The sequence below is a fragment of the Haemaphysalis longicornis genome, unplaced genomic scaffold, assembly GCF_048455015.1.
Source record: "Haemaphysalis longicornis isolate Haplotype H1 unplaced genomic scaffold, Haemaphysalis longicornis Haplotype H1 scaffold_8, whole genome shotgun sequence".
Lineage (NCBI taxonomy): Eukaryota > Metazoa > Arthropoda > Arachnida > Ixodida > Ixodidae > Haemaphysalis > Haemaphysalis longicornis.
This window is the reverse complement of record NW_027526445.1, coordinates 106,861,440-106,879,195: the sequence shown is the minus strand read 5'-3', so window position 1 is coordinate 106,879,195 and position 17,756 is coordinate 106,861,440. Positions and strand designations below refer to the sequence as shown.

The following is a 17,756-nucleotide window of genomic DNA, read 5'->3' as shown; positions in this document are numbered from 1 at the left end:
TTTCGGATGGGAAAAAGGCAAGGCAAACGCTGCACAGTGCGCTTGCTTTCAGGCGCATCCCGTTCCAACGGACCCCAGTACGGGATCTCTTATACCTCAATAATATTTAAAGCATACCCGAACCTGTCTTACGCGGTTGAAACTGCGGAAAAGCCTACAATAGTCAACCACCCGCTTGGAATCAAGAAAGGATGCCTTGTCATTTTTATTTATGATGCGGAAGCAAATGCAGCAAGCACATTTTCACAGAAGTATATTTGCAATTGTAACAAAATTAGTGAGCCGATCGGAAACCAAGCGCTGCAACAGTAGTTGGCTTTATTAATAACGAACAAAATAAACCAATGTAATATTAAACCAATGTTTTTCGACGTTTTTATTTCTTTGGGGTGTATAATGTGCTTTCTTGACAGAAATGAAGTATTACTTGGATGAGAATATTTGTCGTGCAATTTTTTTTGTTGGTTTGTAAATCTGATTAACTGTCCATTACGGTCACAGAAACTTTAATTTGTCTTCTCGTAGTCCGGATATGCCTAATATTCTACGCGTTTCGCCTGACAGTTTTTTCCATTGTGCCATCGCTTGTGCTGTCTTCCTAACTTTTTCAACGTTGATTTTTCTGCTCGTTTCTTTTTGCAGTCAATAGATAGGCAACACAACTCAGTTTTGACTAGTCAGACTGCTTAGGAGGTTTAACGTGCCGGCGCTACACAGGCAATGAGGCGCGCCCCATAGTGGAGGGCTCCAGATTAATTTTGACCACCTGGGGATCTTTAACGTGCGCCGATATCTCGAACACACGGGCGTTTTCGCTTTCCGCATCTATCAGAAAAGAGGCCGCCGCGGTCGGAAATCGAACTCGCGTCCTTGCGTGCAGAAGCACGACACCTTAACCACCGCGCCGGGTAGGGTAAAAGTTTTGATCTGACAGCACCGTGCATCTGCTGTGCCACACACTGCCCTTTTCACGGCTGTTGTTGCTGATGAAATGCCTGGCGACAGGTATATTATTTGCTCCAACGGCTAATATTTAAGGCAACAATGTAGCGGAGAAACGCTGCTATATTCTTACAGGTTTGTCAGCTGAGGGTGAATATTCCGATTTTTATCGCTGTAGCTGCATGGCGGGAGAAGCACAACTCTTGAACTAACTTCAACCAACAAGTTTTGCCTGACTATTTCAGCCTTCTGTCAATGCCCCCCGACTCTTCGAGCTGGCTGGGCGAAGTATTCACATTCGACGATTCAAACGATGAACATATGCTGAATCCCTGCACAACAGCGAGGCACAAAACAGTTCCTTCTGAGTTCGGCGGTTTTTACACCGCCCATACCGTCACTTGCGCCAGTTAAATGCCCATCTTTTTGGCAGGATGCTACATGTGTGGGAACCACTGTACTCCCTTTGGGTGGTTTTCTGCATGACTTTGGCGTCTTTTGTTTGGACAGATGCTCAAGTATGTTAGGGATAATACGGGGCACCGCGCTCTCCCTCAGGGTCCACCTGCCTCCCGGTATCCTTAGTTTTATCGTTCACGATGTGTTCGTAGCAGACGACGATGTCTGAAGGCTCACAATGAATGCCACAAACGTATGTTTATGACGTAACTTTGAAGTCTTTCTGCGGAATCGCGCTTTTCCACGCGTTCAATCCGTCAGGATCCTTCGGCGACTTGGAGAAATGGTGCGGCACGGACTTTGCCGCTGCCGAAGCATACCCCGAACGGCAGACCGGCGCGGAGCACGTCAACAAACCGCACCAACACTTCAGAGATCCACTAAAATATGTATGCACGATGACAGCGCAGAGTTAATGCGCTAATAAAGGCGTGATGGACAGCCGAGCACCAACAGCACAGCGAAAGCGTGATGCACAGCCGAGCACCAACAGCACAGCGAAAACACATGGCTGGAGCGAGCCCCGCTCCTCAAACTAGATCTCAACGCAACGCCAGCGCCACCTTTCGGAGTGGCGACAAAATGGTGCCGCCTCTCAAGGCGCAGTTTGCAAACTGAGTTAATCTAAAAACGTTGGCACCCCTTCAATCACTCTTACAGATAAGGAGATATGCTACCTACGAGGGCGCATGTGTGACACATAGGCTGGCGTGTGTGGGGATGTGTAGAGGCAGGTCGTGGTGATATGTTATCTTTTTTTGTTTCACGGACGCTAAGTAAAATTTCAGTTGTAGTCTAGCGAGTGTCTTGTGTCCCTAGTAGCACAGAATGTTGCCCGAACATTTCCACAACGTTTCCCCTTAACGTTGCCAAAACGTGGCTAATGTCCGCTTTTTTTAACGTTAGTGCAATGTTTCCCAGAAACATTGCGTCAACATGATATTAGCATTGCTCCAACATGGGGGCAACGTTTTAAGGGTGTTGTTTTAATGTTTGGATAACGTTGTTTCTGACGTTCGTCAACGTTGCTACACTCTTGGAGCAACCTTCCAGCCACGTGCGGGACACAGTTGAACAACGTTACGAGACGTTTTCTGATGACATTGCAGCAACTTTTCAGCTACATTTTCGCAACGTGCATACCACATTTAAGCATATCCCTGTACCATTTGGACGTTGTGATAACATTGTTACAATCTTGCAGCAACTTTAGATCCACACTTTTAACATGAAGTTAGCATACAAAGAACGTTGCTGCAACGTTCAAGCAATGTTTTTATGAAGTTGCAATAACATTCATATAATTTTGCGGTAACTTTCCAGCTATATTTTTTCAACGTGCGGGTAACATTTAGAAAACGTCGCTATCATGTTCAAGCGATGCTTCCTACAACGTTACCGCGACTTTACAGATACGTTTTTTCCCCACGAGGGCCGCATCCGCGCACTGTTGATATGACGTTCAAGCAATGTTTCTCTTACGAAGCGATGATATTGCAGCAATGTACAGGTAACTTACAGTTACATGTATCTAATATACATGCAACAATAACTAGATGAAAATATTATAAGTTAACTTTTTCCTAGACAGACGATTGTTGACTGCATGATAAGCGAGCACTTTAAACCTCGTCCTCATAAACTCCTGAAAGGTATAAACTGGCATTTTAGACTGCATGTTCATACATTTGATCCCTACACTGACCAACACACACAATTAAGGCAGTCCGGCAAAATAACAAACTAAGAAATGGCGGAATTTTAAAGCAAGGAACATGCCAGCTTGCGTAAATAACAACACTGACACTCTTTAAGATGAAAGAACATGTGCGTTTTATTTTACCATTAACAATCGATCCGAATACGTATTGGGTTAAAGCAATTGAATTTCGCAAGTACGCTGTTTCAGCCATTGTCTTCGTTTTTCTCCTCCTGGGCTTGCTTGTTCTTCTGCCTTGACAAGTCAGTTTGATGACATACTTGACGGCCATGAACCCAGTAACATGGGGTTGTTACTGCCACGCTTCTGCGAAATGAAAAAAAGCTGTAGTTTAGGAGAACTTGCAAAGTTGTTACAGCGTAGACAATGTCTCACCTCTCAGAACACCAGAACTTTTGGCATACAATTTGGCCTCATCAATTTTCTTGTACTGGCACTTCAAATGAGGTTTGACTGCCATTCCTGGAAAACAAACAAAATGGCATTGCTCTAACACACAGGGTGCTCAGAAGCTCACCTGCAGTTTGGATGACGCTTGCTGCCAGATGAGCTTATTCGTGTGTCAATGTTGTGGTGCTGGTAAATCATAAGGTATTTCTGAAACAAAACAGAGTGTATAGAAGTGGTTCAGAAAACTGAAGTGAAGCAAATTTTAGCTAATAGAGAAAACCTTACCTTTAGGAAGGAATATTATAGCAAAACAGGCCTCTTCACTTTTCACTTTGTCTTGCTTGTTTAACTTTTTCTAATGCCCGTGCCAACTTTATGACGCACATCGCTTGAGTTGGTTTCTCAAGCATCCCTGGAAAACAGAAAAGGACAAAATACTGAATTATATAAAATACCTTACAGCTTTCTTTTCCAGGCCATTGAGTAATTAAGTGAAAAGTCTTCGATCAGACAGCTTGCCAGAGAATTTTCAATTAACAAGAGAAGCCGACCAACTGATGACGACGTGGTACGTCGGCAATCATTGAAAGAGGACGATAATTACCTCAATGGCCATAAACATAAAAACGCAACGAACAAAAATTAGTAAACAGGCAAATGTGGGAAACATTACATGTACAACTAAATGAAATTACAACCGTGTATTTTCTTGGTTGCCTAATTTTACCTTTTGCTCTCGAAAAATGTGCTAAAAACTGGCTTGAGCTGTTTTATTTTCTTATTTTTATTTATTTTTGATCATTTTATTTATTTATTTTTATTTGTCATTTATTTTCTTTATAGTTATAAGCATCCGACGTAGACCAGCCTTTCACATGTAAAATATGTGAATACTACAAAGACGTCAGGCGTTGTTTTACATCGTAAGATGGTTCGCATAAGCAGCTGATAACATATGGCTTAACTGAAACGCTAAATTGTGTTCCGTTACAGCATGCCGCCGAAACTCGCGTGAAATTAAACATAACAAAGTTATATTTATTACTTGTATTTTTCGCGTTCGTGAGCAGCTGCGGCGAGAAGTAAATTAAAAGCCAATCGTACATATCAAGGTTCTTGCAGAACATATATACACTCGATTTCAGCATCATAACAAAAAATCTACTACTGAGCGCCCACCTGATTTCTCATTATACTCTTTCCATAAAATTTAAGTGAATACGTGTTCCCCTTTTACAACCGTACGCATTCACAAAAGCAAGGATATGCTTAGAAGTTAGAAACGGGAGGGCAATCTTGTTCCCGCTCTTTTACGAAGTAAACTGCGTTCGAAAGAACGATGCGAGCTCAGAAAAACGAGCGCTTACCTTCACTGGTCGGTTGCTATGAACTTTCCGGCCCGCAAATATTCGCCGTAACATGCGGCCACACAACAATATTTCGTATGACATGGTTCCTTCTCCATTCCGTTTGATTGTCACTATGGCTGCTCCTTTCTGAAAAAAGCGCGCGCATTTCGTCTACTCTTCCCAACCCACCGCCGGCTGCCACTCGCAAAGGAGCATGAGGGGAGGACCCCTCTGCGAGGGCGCGCACGTGTGCGCGTGTGAGAGGAGGGTAGGACGCTGGCCAAGGACGAAAGCCTTTTCTTTCGGTCTTTTTTTTTTTCGGCCATCCCCCACTTCGCGCTCGGCTGCTGAAACTTCCTTCGCGACACACAGAAGGGACGGGACGGGACGGAGCGTCGACGAAAACAAAAAATAAGGCATGCAGGAAGAAAGGAATGCGCGAGACAGCGTGCCTGATTCCCATCTGAAGTCTCGGAAAAAGGCGGGGTTCCGAGAACGCCTGGCGCCCTGCTGTATTTCGTTTCGCGCCAAGCAGAACGCGACAAGTGTTCAATGCATTGGAACCTCTTACGAATAAAAATTACACCAGGAAAAATCTGAAGATAGTGTGTGCAATGCTATTGGAAGGGAACAAGAGCAAAAATTTTCAGGTTACTTGGAAGGTTCGTTTGTATAATGAGAAAAGATCCTTGAAATAGGCCAATGAGCTTTCGTACAGGCAGTATCTCCTGGAAAATGGGTGTCACACCAGGGTTAGGTCTTTGTTTTGTTTTATTGTTTCATATATGTTACAATATCATGGTGCTCTGACTTTGGCGCTCGAGGTAGGTGAAATGTCTATGGGAAAGTTGAAATATAAGACAGCCCACTTCATGTTGTCTATTTCAAACAAAGGTGCAAGGTGTGGACTAGTTTGAACGTTCGCTGATCAGAGGGGCTATAACAGTGACTAAATGTCACAAGAAGGGGGCAATTTAAAGTACATGAACTTTGGGCTTTAATCTATTTCATAAATCAACCGTAATTACTGCGGCAATGTATATATGAAGGGAAAACACACGATTGTAATTAGCTGGCGACATGTATACGGCTCGCACACCCATATGATGCACAGAAATTTATATAGCTTGCATATAAAATTTCTCCAGTAAATTAATTTTTTCGAGCAATTATGAGGATCCAGCAACAAGGCAATGTTTGAGCCTTCTATCTAGATTATTTTTGTTTAAGGATATACAGGCGGCAACATAAAACAACCCGGCCATGCATGCTTTAAAGGGGCCATAAATAGGCTTCCGAAGGTCGCCATTGTAATCGCGCAATCGCTAGAATACCCATTCACGGCAACATTTACCAAATATTACACCTATTACACCTAACGAATAAAAACATGAAGCAAAAATTTGGTGTCAGTACTCCTTTAAGAGAGAAAGTTAACAGTGCGAGTCGCTTGTGAAAACTTAGCAAAATGGAACTGGAAATTTTCCTTGTCGATGCACGATTACCTTTTTATAATGCAACCGTTTACTACCAAAGGAAGGCGCGCAATGTTTTAACAATAGGAAAGGAAAGTTGGGAAGTCATTTCTGGATGCTGTTTTCAGGCAGTTATGACAGAAATGTGCGCGAACTTCTTAAAGATACGGCCAACACGTCGAATGAAAAACATGGCGTATACCCGATCACTTTGTCTTTCCATATGGTGCACGTTTCCCAAAAGAACACATCTCCATTGTAAAGAGGCCGCGTTAAATTTCGGTATGATGTCATGGTGAAGTGAGCGGCTATAGAACGTAAAGGAAGCCAAGTCGGAGTAGATACCATTTGACGATGGCATAAAAAGCTATTTTCTTGTTGAAATTCCAGTTTGTTTATTTATTCAGCAAATAATGATTGCAAAATAACACACGGCAATGAAACCCAAGTTCTCATTCGTGCCTCGAAATGCTGCGCCGTCCGTTTCACGCGCGCGTTGGGTTAATTAGCAGGCGCTCTGCATTTGGTCAGTTTCCTTAATATATGCGGCATGCACGTGGACAAAAACGCACCCGAGTGGCATTTGTAAAAGACTCACGAAAACAGCCCGATAGTTGGCCATACGTGACAACACACAGTTTAGGGTGAAAGCTGCGCGGCTTTATCGGTGCTCAGCAGCTGTGTTTTGCTCTTTAAGTTTAATGATGTGTTAAAATCGCCCTAAAATATCTGATTTGACTGATTATGAGGTTTCATGCGCCGACGCTACACAGGCGATGAGGCGCACCGTAGTGAGGGCTCCGGATTAATTTTGACTACCTGGGGATCTAATTAACGTGCACCGAAATCCTGAACACACGGGCATTTCCGCTTCTCGCCTCCACACACACACACACACACACACACACACACACACACACACACACACACACACACACACACACACACACACACACACACACACACACACACACACACACACACACACACACACACACACACACACACACACACACACACACACACACACACACACACACACACACACACACACACACACACACACACACACACACACACACACACACACAAAAGCGGCTGCCGCGGCCTGCAATCGAGCCCGCGTCCTCGGGCTCAATCCTTGGACTCAGCGCTAACACAACAGCCACTGTGGTGGGTTTCTAGAATAACTAAATCACACTATAAGATGAGACAATCGGTATACCAATTGCATGAGCGACACGGCCTGCAGGGGCTGGTGCGAACCGTTGAGCGTACGGATGTTCCAATAAGAGCGCATTCGCAAAATGGAAAAGTTGTTTTTGTACATCAGTGAAATTCTGCTTAAAACACGTCATTATTTGGGTGTCATTTACACGGATCTAAGTTGATTTACACTGCAGGTATTGATTTTTCAGAGCGTGACTGTCGTGCCTAATTGATTGGCTTTTTACTAGGTGTGGCACAGCGACGCTTCATTGCACACGTTCACAAATTTCACGGGGACTGGACTTCACGGAAACGCGTCCATAGCCAACAAAAGCGGCCGCTTAGAGTTATTGTAAGTCCAATCTGTCCTCAAGAAACTCATGTGTCAGATGCACGCCGCCAAGAAATTTTTGCGTGTATACGTCGTATGCGTATATACCTTTAGGAAAAGTGAATGAAAAAAAAACGGGTATAGAAATAAGGTGCTTCGTTGTTGAGTCATATCTTCAAGTTATTGTGGGCACCTCACCGTAAAAAAGTAAAAATTTGTTCATCAACTCCATAAGAAAAGTGCGACTAGCACGACGAGTATAGAAAAGTCATGATTGCTTTTGAAAGTGACTGTTTTTGAGCGATATTACGAAGGCTGAAGTTCAAATGGGACATATAAATGGAGCAGGGATAAGCAACAAGTAGGGGGCGAGGGGGAACACAAACTTCTTATTATTGCATGTTTACTGATGAAAACAAATAACGCGCTGCAAAGATTGGCTTAAACTGAGCTTGCTATTCCGTAAAACTAAGAGGAAACATGTAGAATACAGATACAGTAATCCCTCGTTATAGCGAAGTCAGCAAGACGGCGAAAAATTTCGTTATAAGCGGTATATTGATATAAGCAACCACTCGAGAAAAGCTAAACCAGTTTAGCTTATTATACGCCACAGCTGCGAGGAATCAAACCATAATGTATTCACTGAAGCAAAACGTTATTCAGAGTAAGCTGTGGTGGCTGTTTCATGTTCTTGCCGGGCGAGAGCAACCCCTGCTACAATTTGACCATTTGACCAATTAATGCAGGAGGCTATGGTCGCCGCCCACAAAAATTGGCAGCGGCAGTGCCCCTTTTATAGGGGGGGCGTGCGGGCGTCACGAAACGCTATACGAGAGTTTTGCGCTGAAAAGCGCCGCAGATGCCGTGGCTCGAGACGGAGGTTGTTTGTTGAGCTCAAAAAATAAATAAATAGTAATAATAATAAGATTAACCGCTCATTGGGCGTACAAAGCACAATCATGAAAACTGATCGGTTTCGCATTAGGGGCATTGCATGATCACTGGGAATTGTTTTCCCGATTTGTGCAGCCGTGAAGTTTGCAACACAAGAGTTCTTCGGCGCCTCGTTGCCGGCGACACTGCCAATTCTACGGTTCGATTGCCAGTGTTCGCGCACCGTCGTGTCCACGCCCTTGACCAATGTGTTGCGACGAAGTTCAATGACCCCACCACGCATTTGGACCGTTTGCCCAAAATGGGGATCACCCGAATCGAGCATGACCGGCTCGAGAAAACCGCCGGCGAAGTACCAGCTTGTGTTGACCTGCCATGTTGACAGCCTGACTCGCCACTGGGTCACCGCGGCACGGCGACGCCTCCGCTCGCCACTTAATTCGCTCTAAGCGGGTCAAGCTCTTCTGGCGCTTCGAGTAATGCGGCCTAAAATGCATCCGTTTGGGTTGGGACCAGAATAAATTTCGAATGAAGCGATATTTCGAATAAAGCGATTTCGTTATAACGAGTGACTACTGTATTTATATTTATTGGACGTAGTTTTTCGATGATTATAATAATTACGCCTGCGTGACTAATAATAGAAGTTCGATTTCTTACACGTGGAGGAAATCGCCGCGGGCCCATGTGCAACACAAAGAAATGCCACTGCCAACACGATCATTGCGGGGGAATTTGCGGATGACGCGAGCTCACGCACGACACTGATAACTTAGTGAGGCTAGAAAGTATTGGCTATGATCGGGAATCTGCCTGCCTGACCTGTTAAAATTCTGTTCTCCAACGTAAACGAAGCCTGTTAGTGTATTTGTTTAGCTTTACAAAATGATACAGCAATAAATGAGTGTTTTTGTAAGTTTTTCCTGAACAAAAAAATATTTTGTTCGCGCTCAACCTTCAATCGAAGGTGCCATATTTGTGGTATATTTTCATTAACACCAAGAACGGCGATGAGATTTACCCGATTACTAAAAAAATGAAATAAAAACGAATTTCATTCATGGAACAGCCGGCGTCCATCTTGAAAAAAATGACCGTCTTAGAACGGTGCAGCACCTGGCTTGTAACGCACGATGCGCGGAATGGCGGTATTATTTTATTCGAGGCTGCATCCACTCTAAGATAATATTGTGTGATCATCCAACGAATGAGGGACTAAAATAAACGGATCTGCCGCCGAGTTTGGCTACGCCATCCGTCGGGCCGGCACCACGCGTTTCTTTCGTTTTGAGAAACGTTCAAACGTTCACGGTTCCTTTAAGATTTCATGGGGGAATCTACACGCTCAGCGTGACACTTCTCCACATGCATTTCTGCAGTTTTTCGAGAGCTGTGTTTCTAAATGATCACACATCGATGTAGGGTTTTTGCGGTTTGCCTCTGAACCCAGCAAACCACGAAAGTCCATAGGATATCCACAAATGGTCACAATATCCAATGTCATTTCAGGACATTCATGTGATGTCCATACAATATGTTTCACCCAAGATCATCTGCTTGTGGACATCCATGCGATATCACTGCAAGTGTGTTATAACATCATTACGCGATATCACTAGGACGTCCACAAATTTACATTTTTCCTTACACTGAGAATTCGCATTCATAGCGTGGTGTACATATAGGGGCCCCAGTCACACAAAGTGTGTCTTAGTTCAAATCTCCCCTCATCCCCGTCTTTCCAGCTCCAAAATATTTTCTGGCCTGTTTGTAACTCATATTTTAAATGAAGAGCGGGTAGTTATTTGATTTGGATTTTGAGCGAAATCTGGTTTGCCTTTATGTTTGATTCGCGAATTGGATTCTATATTTTAGGCTGCTTGATTTATGTGGATGAAGAACAAGTGGGACTGTTGATCTTCTCATTCAGTTGTAGGTGAGCACTGGTACGGAGGCTGCAGTACGGAGCCAGTTACGGAGCCTGCTGAGTAGGCAGGATTCTTGTCACCCAAATTTGATGCTTGGGATGCGAGCGGGTGCATTGCATGATGCAACCCACGCGTATGGGTATTGCTTGTTTGGTTCTTGCGCGATGGAGTGGCGGGCGTCGTCCAGTCTTGTAACGTCGGGGGAGATGAGGGTGACGGCCGAGTAATTTTGCAGCGTTTTACTGCATCGTGAATAGCCTCGTGGCGTAAGCGATCGAAGGCTTTGCGAATGTTCAAAAGGACGACAAAGGCCACGGTTTTTGGTAGCCTTCGCGTTTTCTAGTGCAGAGACAAGGTCGGCAATTGAATCCAATGGCACTGCGCTGGCAAGGAAAACCCGTCTGCGGCCCAGGGTTCAAGTTGCAGATTCGTGCATACTTGTAATTCGAGGCGTGCGAGCGCCATGGATTCGAGAATTTTGGAGGCAACGCTCGTGAATGAAATAGGACGAAAAGAGGAGAAAAGTTTGGGAGATTTGTTCTTTTTTAGGATGGGAGGGACAAGTTGGAGGCCAAATTGAGCAGGGAGGGTGCCGGAAGACAAGTGGAAGTTGCAAAGTCAAGAAGGCGCGAGTGCTGCCTCTCGGCTACGGGCGCACTTTTCCTTTTTGCATTTTGAATGACCCGCACGAGCTCGGCCGCCATGAAAGGAGCTTCAAAAGCCGTGCTCAGAGCGAAGGAGGGAGCCGGCGCGGGGGCGTCAGATTCTTCGTTTTGGGCTGTGGCAGGGTTTGCGCGAGAAGAGAAAGCTCGGCCACGTTTTTTCCCCTTGCGATGGAGCGGGCGAGGAGGGAGGGGGGGGGGTTGGGGGGGGGGGAGGTTGTATGTCGGGGCAGGTCGGGGTCGCGGAGATGGCGCGAAGCAAGTGCCGTGCAAGGAGGAAAGAATACTTTTCTTTCCTGCATGGGTGAGGCCCTCGTCCTGCAGTAGACAGGCTGACGATGGGGATTTCATTTATGTGCGTGCGTGTGCGTGTAAGTGCCGTATTATATGCAGCTAAAGTACAGTAATTAAAGTACACGAGGCGATGGTACAGTGAACCAACATTTTCTAAACCAACCTAATCTAAAAACGTTGCAGTGAACTGTGGCTAAGACGTCCATTGGGCATAACCATTTGAACTTTTATAGGCGACGTAATTTCTCCAAAACATGGGTTAGTGCGGTGTTTCACATAATAAATAAATGGAAAGCTGCTATACATTCAACATTCCTCAATATTGCGGCAACCTAGATAAACATGTACACAGACAATGTTAATTTGAAGGTTTTTCGTGAGCATTGCTAAATATGTAGAAACTACGTACGCATTGATCACTTTTAACCACACTCCCGAAATTAACGTATCCTGTAACTATATCACAAACATTCAAGTGTGCTGTACGGGATCATTTGAATTTTTAGGCAGCTTATGTAACTCCACGTGAAATCGTTTATCATCATAAATATGGCATTTGCCAACATTCAGCAACATTGCTGCAACGCGAAAAAAGCGTGTAAATGGCAGTTTCTCATGCGTTGTTTTTAAACGTTACATGAATGTATCCAACGTTGGCCCACATTTGGCAACATTGCTGCAACGCAAGAAAATGTGCATGTGGGCAACATTGCCTATGCGTTAAACATTGCGTGAATGTTGTTGGATGCGTCCAACACTGATTTTACGTTGGCCCACATTTGGCAACATTGCTGGAACGTGAAAAAACGTGCATACGGGCAACGTTGCCCATCCGTTGTTTGTAAACGTTGCATGAATGTTTTTGAATGGGCCCAACGTTGGCCCACATTTGGCAACATTGCTGAAACGTGAAAAAATGTGCATACGGGCAACGTTGCGCATCCGTTGTTTGTAAACGTTGCGTGCATGTTGTTGAATGTCTCCAAAGTTGGCCCACATTTGGCAACATTGCTGTAACGTGAAAAAACGTGCATACGGGCAACATTGCCTATACGTTGTTTGTAAACGTTGCGTGCATGTTGTTGAATGTCTCCAACGTTGGCCCACATTTGGCAACATTGCTGCAACGTGAAAAATGTGCATACGGGCAACGTTGCCTATACGTTGTTTGTAAACGTTGCGGGAATGTTGCTGAATGTGTCCAATGTTGGCCTACATTCGGCAACATTGTCACCACGTTGTGTAACGTTGCCTAACGTTACACAACATTGGCAACACGGCAGAAACGTTGCGGCAACAATTTGTGCTACTAGGGGTACTTCTTCTTCGTCCGCGTCTATTTTTCGCTAGTAAAATGCAGTGCTTCAAGAGGATTCCGAGTCAAGCGCGTCAAGCCGGTAGGCAATCACGCATTTGTCAAGACGTAATCACGCATTTATCCTTTAATTGGTAACAGGTCACGGTACGCATGCAAAGTTCGTAGCACTGGTAGGGCTGGTGGGACGGACGGGCTGGGAAGGAAAGGTATTCGGAGGAGGAGAAGGCAGACTGACTGATTCAAGACAGAAAGTATACAAATAATCCGTTCATGCATGGTGGATCGCGATTATTTCCCGACGAACAGCCCCGCTGAGAGAGGCCTTTCTTGCAGAGGGAGAAACGACAACTTCTAGCGAAGCGACGTATTGTCCTTTCATATCCCCTCGTTCTTCAGAAGAGTCGCCCTTCAGCAGCTCCCCTCAAGGAAAAGAATAATACGACGGGGCGCGGGGCCGGCGGGGCGCGGGGCCAGCCAACGATTCTAGTAACGTTGGGGCCAGCGGCACGCCGCAATTTTTGCCCGGCAGCGGCGGCGGCATGCCCATTCCCGCGACTTCGGCGGCGGCGGCAGCGCGGCGCGGCGGCGCACAGGTCTACTACGAAACTCTGGGCATCCTCGATTTACCAGTCCTGGGCGGTCCGCGGGCAGTCCGAGGCATAGAGTTTCTCACTAGCTTACTATGGTCCGAGGACTGCGTTCGGACCGGGAGCCCCATAGGAATACATGAGAAAATCGAGCGCCGGATCGCGTCTCGGGCAGTCCGCGGACGATCCGGGACTGATAACTACTACTACTACTACTAAGTGGTTCAAGAGAAAAGGAAAGGAGATGCACTGGGGATATTATTGAGCCTAGCTGGGGGCTCACCTGCATACAACCCAGTGCGGGGGGAGGGGGAGGAGGGGTATATAAAGATTAGAGAGGAGAAAGGGAGTGATAAAGGGATAGGTAGGTGAGGAGGCCCTCTATGATTGCTGCAAATTTGACGCCATGTTTGACGCCGATGTCGTGGCTCCATCTGGCTCCTTTTGGCTTGTGACTGGCTATCGACAGCGCAACTGGCCAACGAACTGGCACTTTCCTCCATGATTAACTGCATGGTTTTCGCGCCACGCACTGACAGCACGAGTTCCCTGTAACAGCAAAGGATAGAAGGATTTGTTTCGCGTGAAAATTGCGTGGATTGCCACGATGCCTCGGTGCTGCGTGGTGAATGGCTGCCCCAGCAAAACCACAATTTTCCACGGTTTTCCTCAAGACGAGAAACGGCGCGAAGGATGGATTGAGTTCGTACGGCGCAGCGGACGTCCCGACTGGGTTCCCAAAAAGAACAGCGTAATCTGCTCACTCCACTTCGAGCTCGACTGCTACAGCTATCACCCAGGGCGTGACCCAGGGTTCCTGCAGCTGTTTGGGCTTTCCCAGAGACAACCGCGGCTCACACGTGGGGCACAGCCAACCATTGAACCAGGCACAGCGGCGTTCGTGAGCGCACTGACAGTGGATCAACGTTGTCGGCTGGTCCGTACGGACTTGACATGTATTCACTTCTGGTGGAATGTCGGACCTAACTTGGGTTCCTTGCCGTCTCACGCAGGCCGGCTCTGGTCCGGAGAGCGACGTCGTTCGTGACAGTGCAGCCATCTACGGCGTCAACACTGAACCTGCAAGTGCAGGTTTGCGTTTGCGTATTTCTGGCATGTTTTGAGTAGTGTCACGGCCGCTGGATAAGAGCGCACGTCATTGCGCCTTTCACCCAGCGGCTGTGGTAGTGTGCTAGGTGGGTGGTTCCACTGTGGTTCCACACGACCTGCTAGTGGCTCCACTGTGTGATAAGCAGGTCGTGTGTTGAACAGGGGCGGATTTCGTCAATGCATGGGGCTTGGGCTCTCGGGCTGACGAGTGGTAATGGTAAATACAGTGGATTCTCGTTGACGCGTGTCCGCGTAACGCGTTTTTCGGCCTAATACGTTTTCTTTTTCATTCCCGGCCGACGTCCCTTCAAATAATGCATTTTCGTGCGTTAAATGTGATCACATTTTGGCCAAAATTGGATAATACGATCGCTAAAGTGAATCTTGACCGACATTTCGAGAACTCTTACTTTTATTCTTCGGTATATTAGCTCAAACCGCATCTCAACAACAGGCCACGATCTGCACGATGCAGAGGCGCTGAGGCCGCGGCAGCGCCGGTCTTGCGGCCAGAGTGATGATGAAACGTCAGGCGATGCACCCCCCCCCCCCCCCCCCCCCACCCTCATCTAGCGAAACGTACCGCAATCAAGGGAGAAGGGGCGCAACTCTCGGCCGGTGTTCTCATACCGACTTTCGCCATATTCCGTGCTTTCCATGCTGTGCTTTGTTAATTTCTGCCTTGTTGCTGCGGTTGTGATGCTATTTCTTGTTCTGCTCTGGCCGCCTTGCTGCCGTGCGTGGCGGTGCTGCCAGGTTTGTGGCAATGTCGAGGAAACGCAAGTGCTCAGTTTTGGAGGAAAAAGTGGAAATTGTACGCAAATTCAAAGAGAACCCTAAAAGGAAGCTTGTAGACTTGGCATGCAAGCTTGGTTTGCCATGTCAACATTCAGCACTATTGTCTCGGTCAGTAAGAGGAACGTTAAAAGAAGCTGCGAGTTTTTTGGCTCCGGTGTGGAACAAGTGGGGGGTGTGAAGCAGGCGAAAATGAAAAACATCTTCCTTACACCGTACAAGGAAGTTGTTAGAGCGACAGGAGTGAACGTCGACAGGTCGGTCCTACGCGAAGAAGTTGAAAACAGCGCACTCTCGCGGCTTGTTTGACCAATTTAACATGGATTGTTGTACGATGCAGTGTTTGGCAAAGCGACAAATCACAGCAGCTTCTTCTTTTACGTTTGAGAAGTTACTCCTGGACGTTGAAAAGAACGTGCAGCACAAATTTACCAGCTACTGTAACGTTGCTCCATAAAATTGAGTTGCTGATGGAGTATGCTGCCTAGTTATCTCCTTTTTTTAACCTCTTTGGGGGGTATGATTTTCGCGTGGTCCATTTTATTTTTTGGTTCCCGTGAGAAACGTATCAACGAGATTTCACTGTATTTAACTGGCAGCCGTGAATGGAAAAATAAAAGCAATGGCTCATGTTCAGGTCTGTTAGATGGCTGAACTGGTTTAGGGCGAAGTTCGGGGGGGGGGGGGGGGGGGGTGTGATCTGCACTGCCGAAACAATTGTGCCAACACAGCTCGATTTGAAGTGTTTTATGCAATAGAGGTGAATAAGAACGCACCTTTCAACAATGTTGCAAAAGGCAGAAAGCGTTTATTGCGTTTTAAAGCGTTTATCCATTTCGATTGCTTTGTTTTTCGGTGATGCCTCTTTCAACAATGTTGAAAAAGGCAGAAAGCGTTTATTTGCACCTGCCAGTGGGTTGGGGGAATGTTTCAGACGGGAGCTGTAATATTACAAGGAAGTCGTGGCACCTGAAGTGCACTTAATTTTTGCTCTGGCTTTTCCCGCATTTTTTTTTTGTTTGTTTTTTGTGTTGAAACATGCTAGGCAGCCATGCAGATCAAGGTACTTCACTTGTGAGAACGAGCAGATATAGCGTTGGTGTGTGGTTTTCTTAAGATGTGTGTATTAGAGCAGGTTGAGAAAAGCTGCAGACACTGCCATCAACCAGCAGTGATATTCAAAGATCGTCTAACTAGCAGTGTATGGGCGCCAAGCTTGGCGTGCAGTGCCATGCTGTGCGAACTGTTCTGTGGGTACAATAATGTGGCAGTGTGTTCATCGTACTTAATGTGCACATGAACAAACCGCTTTGAATGCAAATTATTGTTTTTTGTCACTGGAGTGCACCTCAGGGGTGGAGTGCAGGTTCTCTGCTTTTTAGACACGAATTGTCTGTTTCCAATGTCGGAAGGCTTTGCATCTTCCCCGGCGGCTTTCATTCATGGGATCGGCAGTAGCTCATGCAGTGTATCACTCCTCCAAAGTGACAGACCCGAATGACGAAGCGTGCACACGTTTGGAAAGGAAGTTGCACCTAATGTGTTTCATTCTCTGCCTTTTCTCACGTAGTTTGTCATCGCTGCAATAGTTTGTAAGTGTACTAAGCGCAAAAAATCAGGGAAATGACTCGTGTCACGTTCAAAATACTCGCAGTGTCACACTCTTGCATAGAGAGCGTCGTACATTGCAGCGTAAGGGGTTATATTCCAAAGCTGATTTGGGAATTTGTTTTTCTCCCTTTAGGCTCGCCATGCGTGCCGGCACCGGGTTCCACAGCGAGTTCAGTGAGCGAGGAGCCCGCTCCGTTCGTGCCCAGAAGCACGCGCGACGTGCAGACGCAGTGTCATGTGCAGGTTGCCATGAAGTGCGACCAGGTCGACATTAAGCTTAGAAAAGTGTCCAAGTGCATGCAGACGGGAGACATCACGACGGATCAGGATGTCGGTGCGTTTTATTGAATACTACCTTAAAGACGCCACGGAGACAGAACACAAGTTCATCAAAAGGACTGCTGTGTCCCGATAACAGTGGCACTGTAGCAGACTTCCATCAAATAATCGACATGTTAAGGGAAACACGCGGCAGTGGCGATTCCCAGTCACCTTCCGGCGACTTCTCAGTGACGTCGCAGAACCTCGTTTGTGCTGTTTGTGGCTGCTGTCTTAAGATAAGCAGAAACTCATTTGTGCTGCTGGCGGCTGCTGTCTTAAGATAAGCTAAGCTAATAGGTTTTGAGGGGGGGGGAAGAGGGGAGAAGAGGGCCTGAAACTGTCGGGCCACATTTAAGAA

At 46.3% G+C, this 17,756-nt stretch overlaps 1 protein-coding gene and 1 long non-coding RNA gene across 4 annotated transcripts in view; one reads left to right on the top strand and one right to left on the bottom strand.

Moving 5' to 3' along the window:
* Window positions 1-3,511: 3,511 nt before the first annotated feature.
* LOC144148173 (uncharacterized) lies at window positions 3,512-5,070 on the bottom strand. Of its 2 annotated transcripts, XR_013317993.1 has the most exons (4): window positions 4,879-5,070; window positions 3,797-3,923; window positions 3,639-3,718; window positions 3,529-3,583 (listed from the first exon to the last, which is right to left on the bottom strand). It is a non-coding gene; the product is annotated as an uncharacterized LOC144148173 (long non-coding RNA). The 2 variants fall into 2 exon arrangements; XR_013317992.1 differs by having other exon boundaries at window positions 3,512-3,718; window positions 4,879-5,069.
* Window positions 5,071-14,056: 8,986 nt separating this feature from the next.
* LOC144149653 (uncharacterized) overlaps window positions 14,057-17,756 on the top strand; it is a 73,434-nt gene continuing 69,734 nt past the window's right edge. Inside the window, exons 1-3 of one of the 2 annotated variants that reach the window (XM_077681314.1) lie at window positions 14,057-14,498; window positions 14,575-14,653; window positions 17,211-17,411. In XM_077681314.1, coding sequence (XP_077537440.1) covers window positions 14,169-14,498; window positions 14,575-14,653; window positions 17,211-17,411 — 610 coding nt within the window. In that variant the 5' untranslated portion in view covers window positions 14,057-14,168. The remainder of the gene's footprint in view (window positions 14,499-14,574; window positions 14,654-17,210; window positions 17,412-17,756) is intronic. The other variant, XM_077681313.1, reaches the window with a different exon arrangement.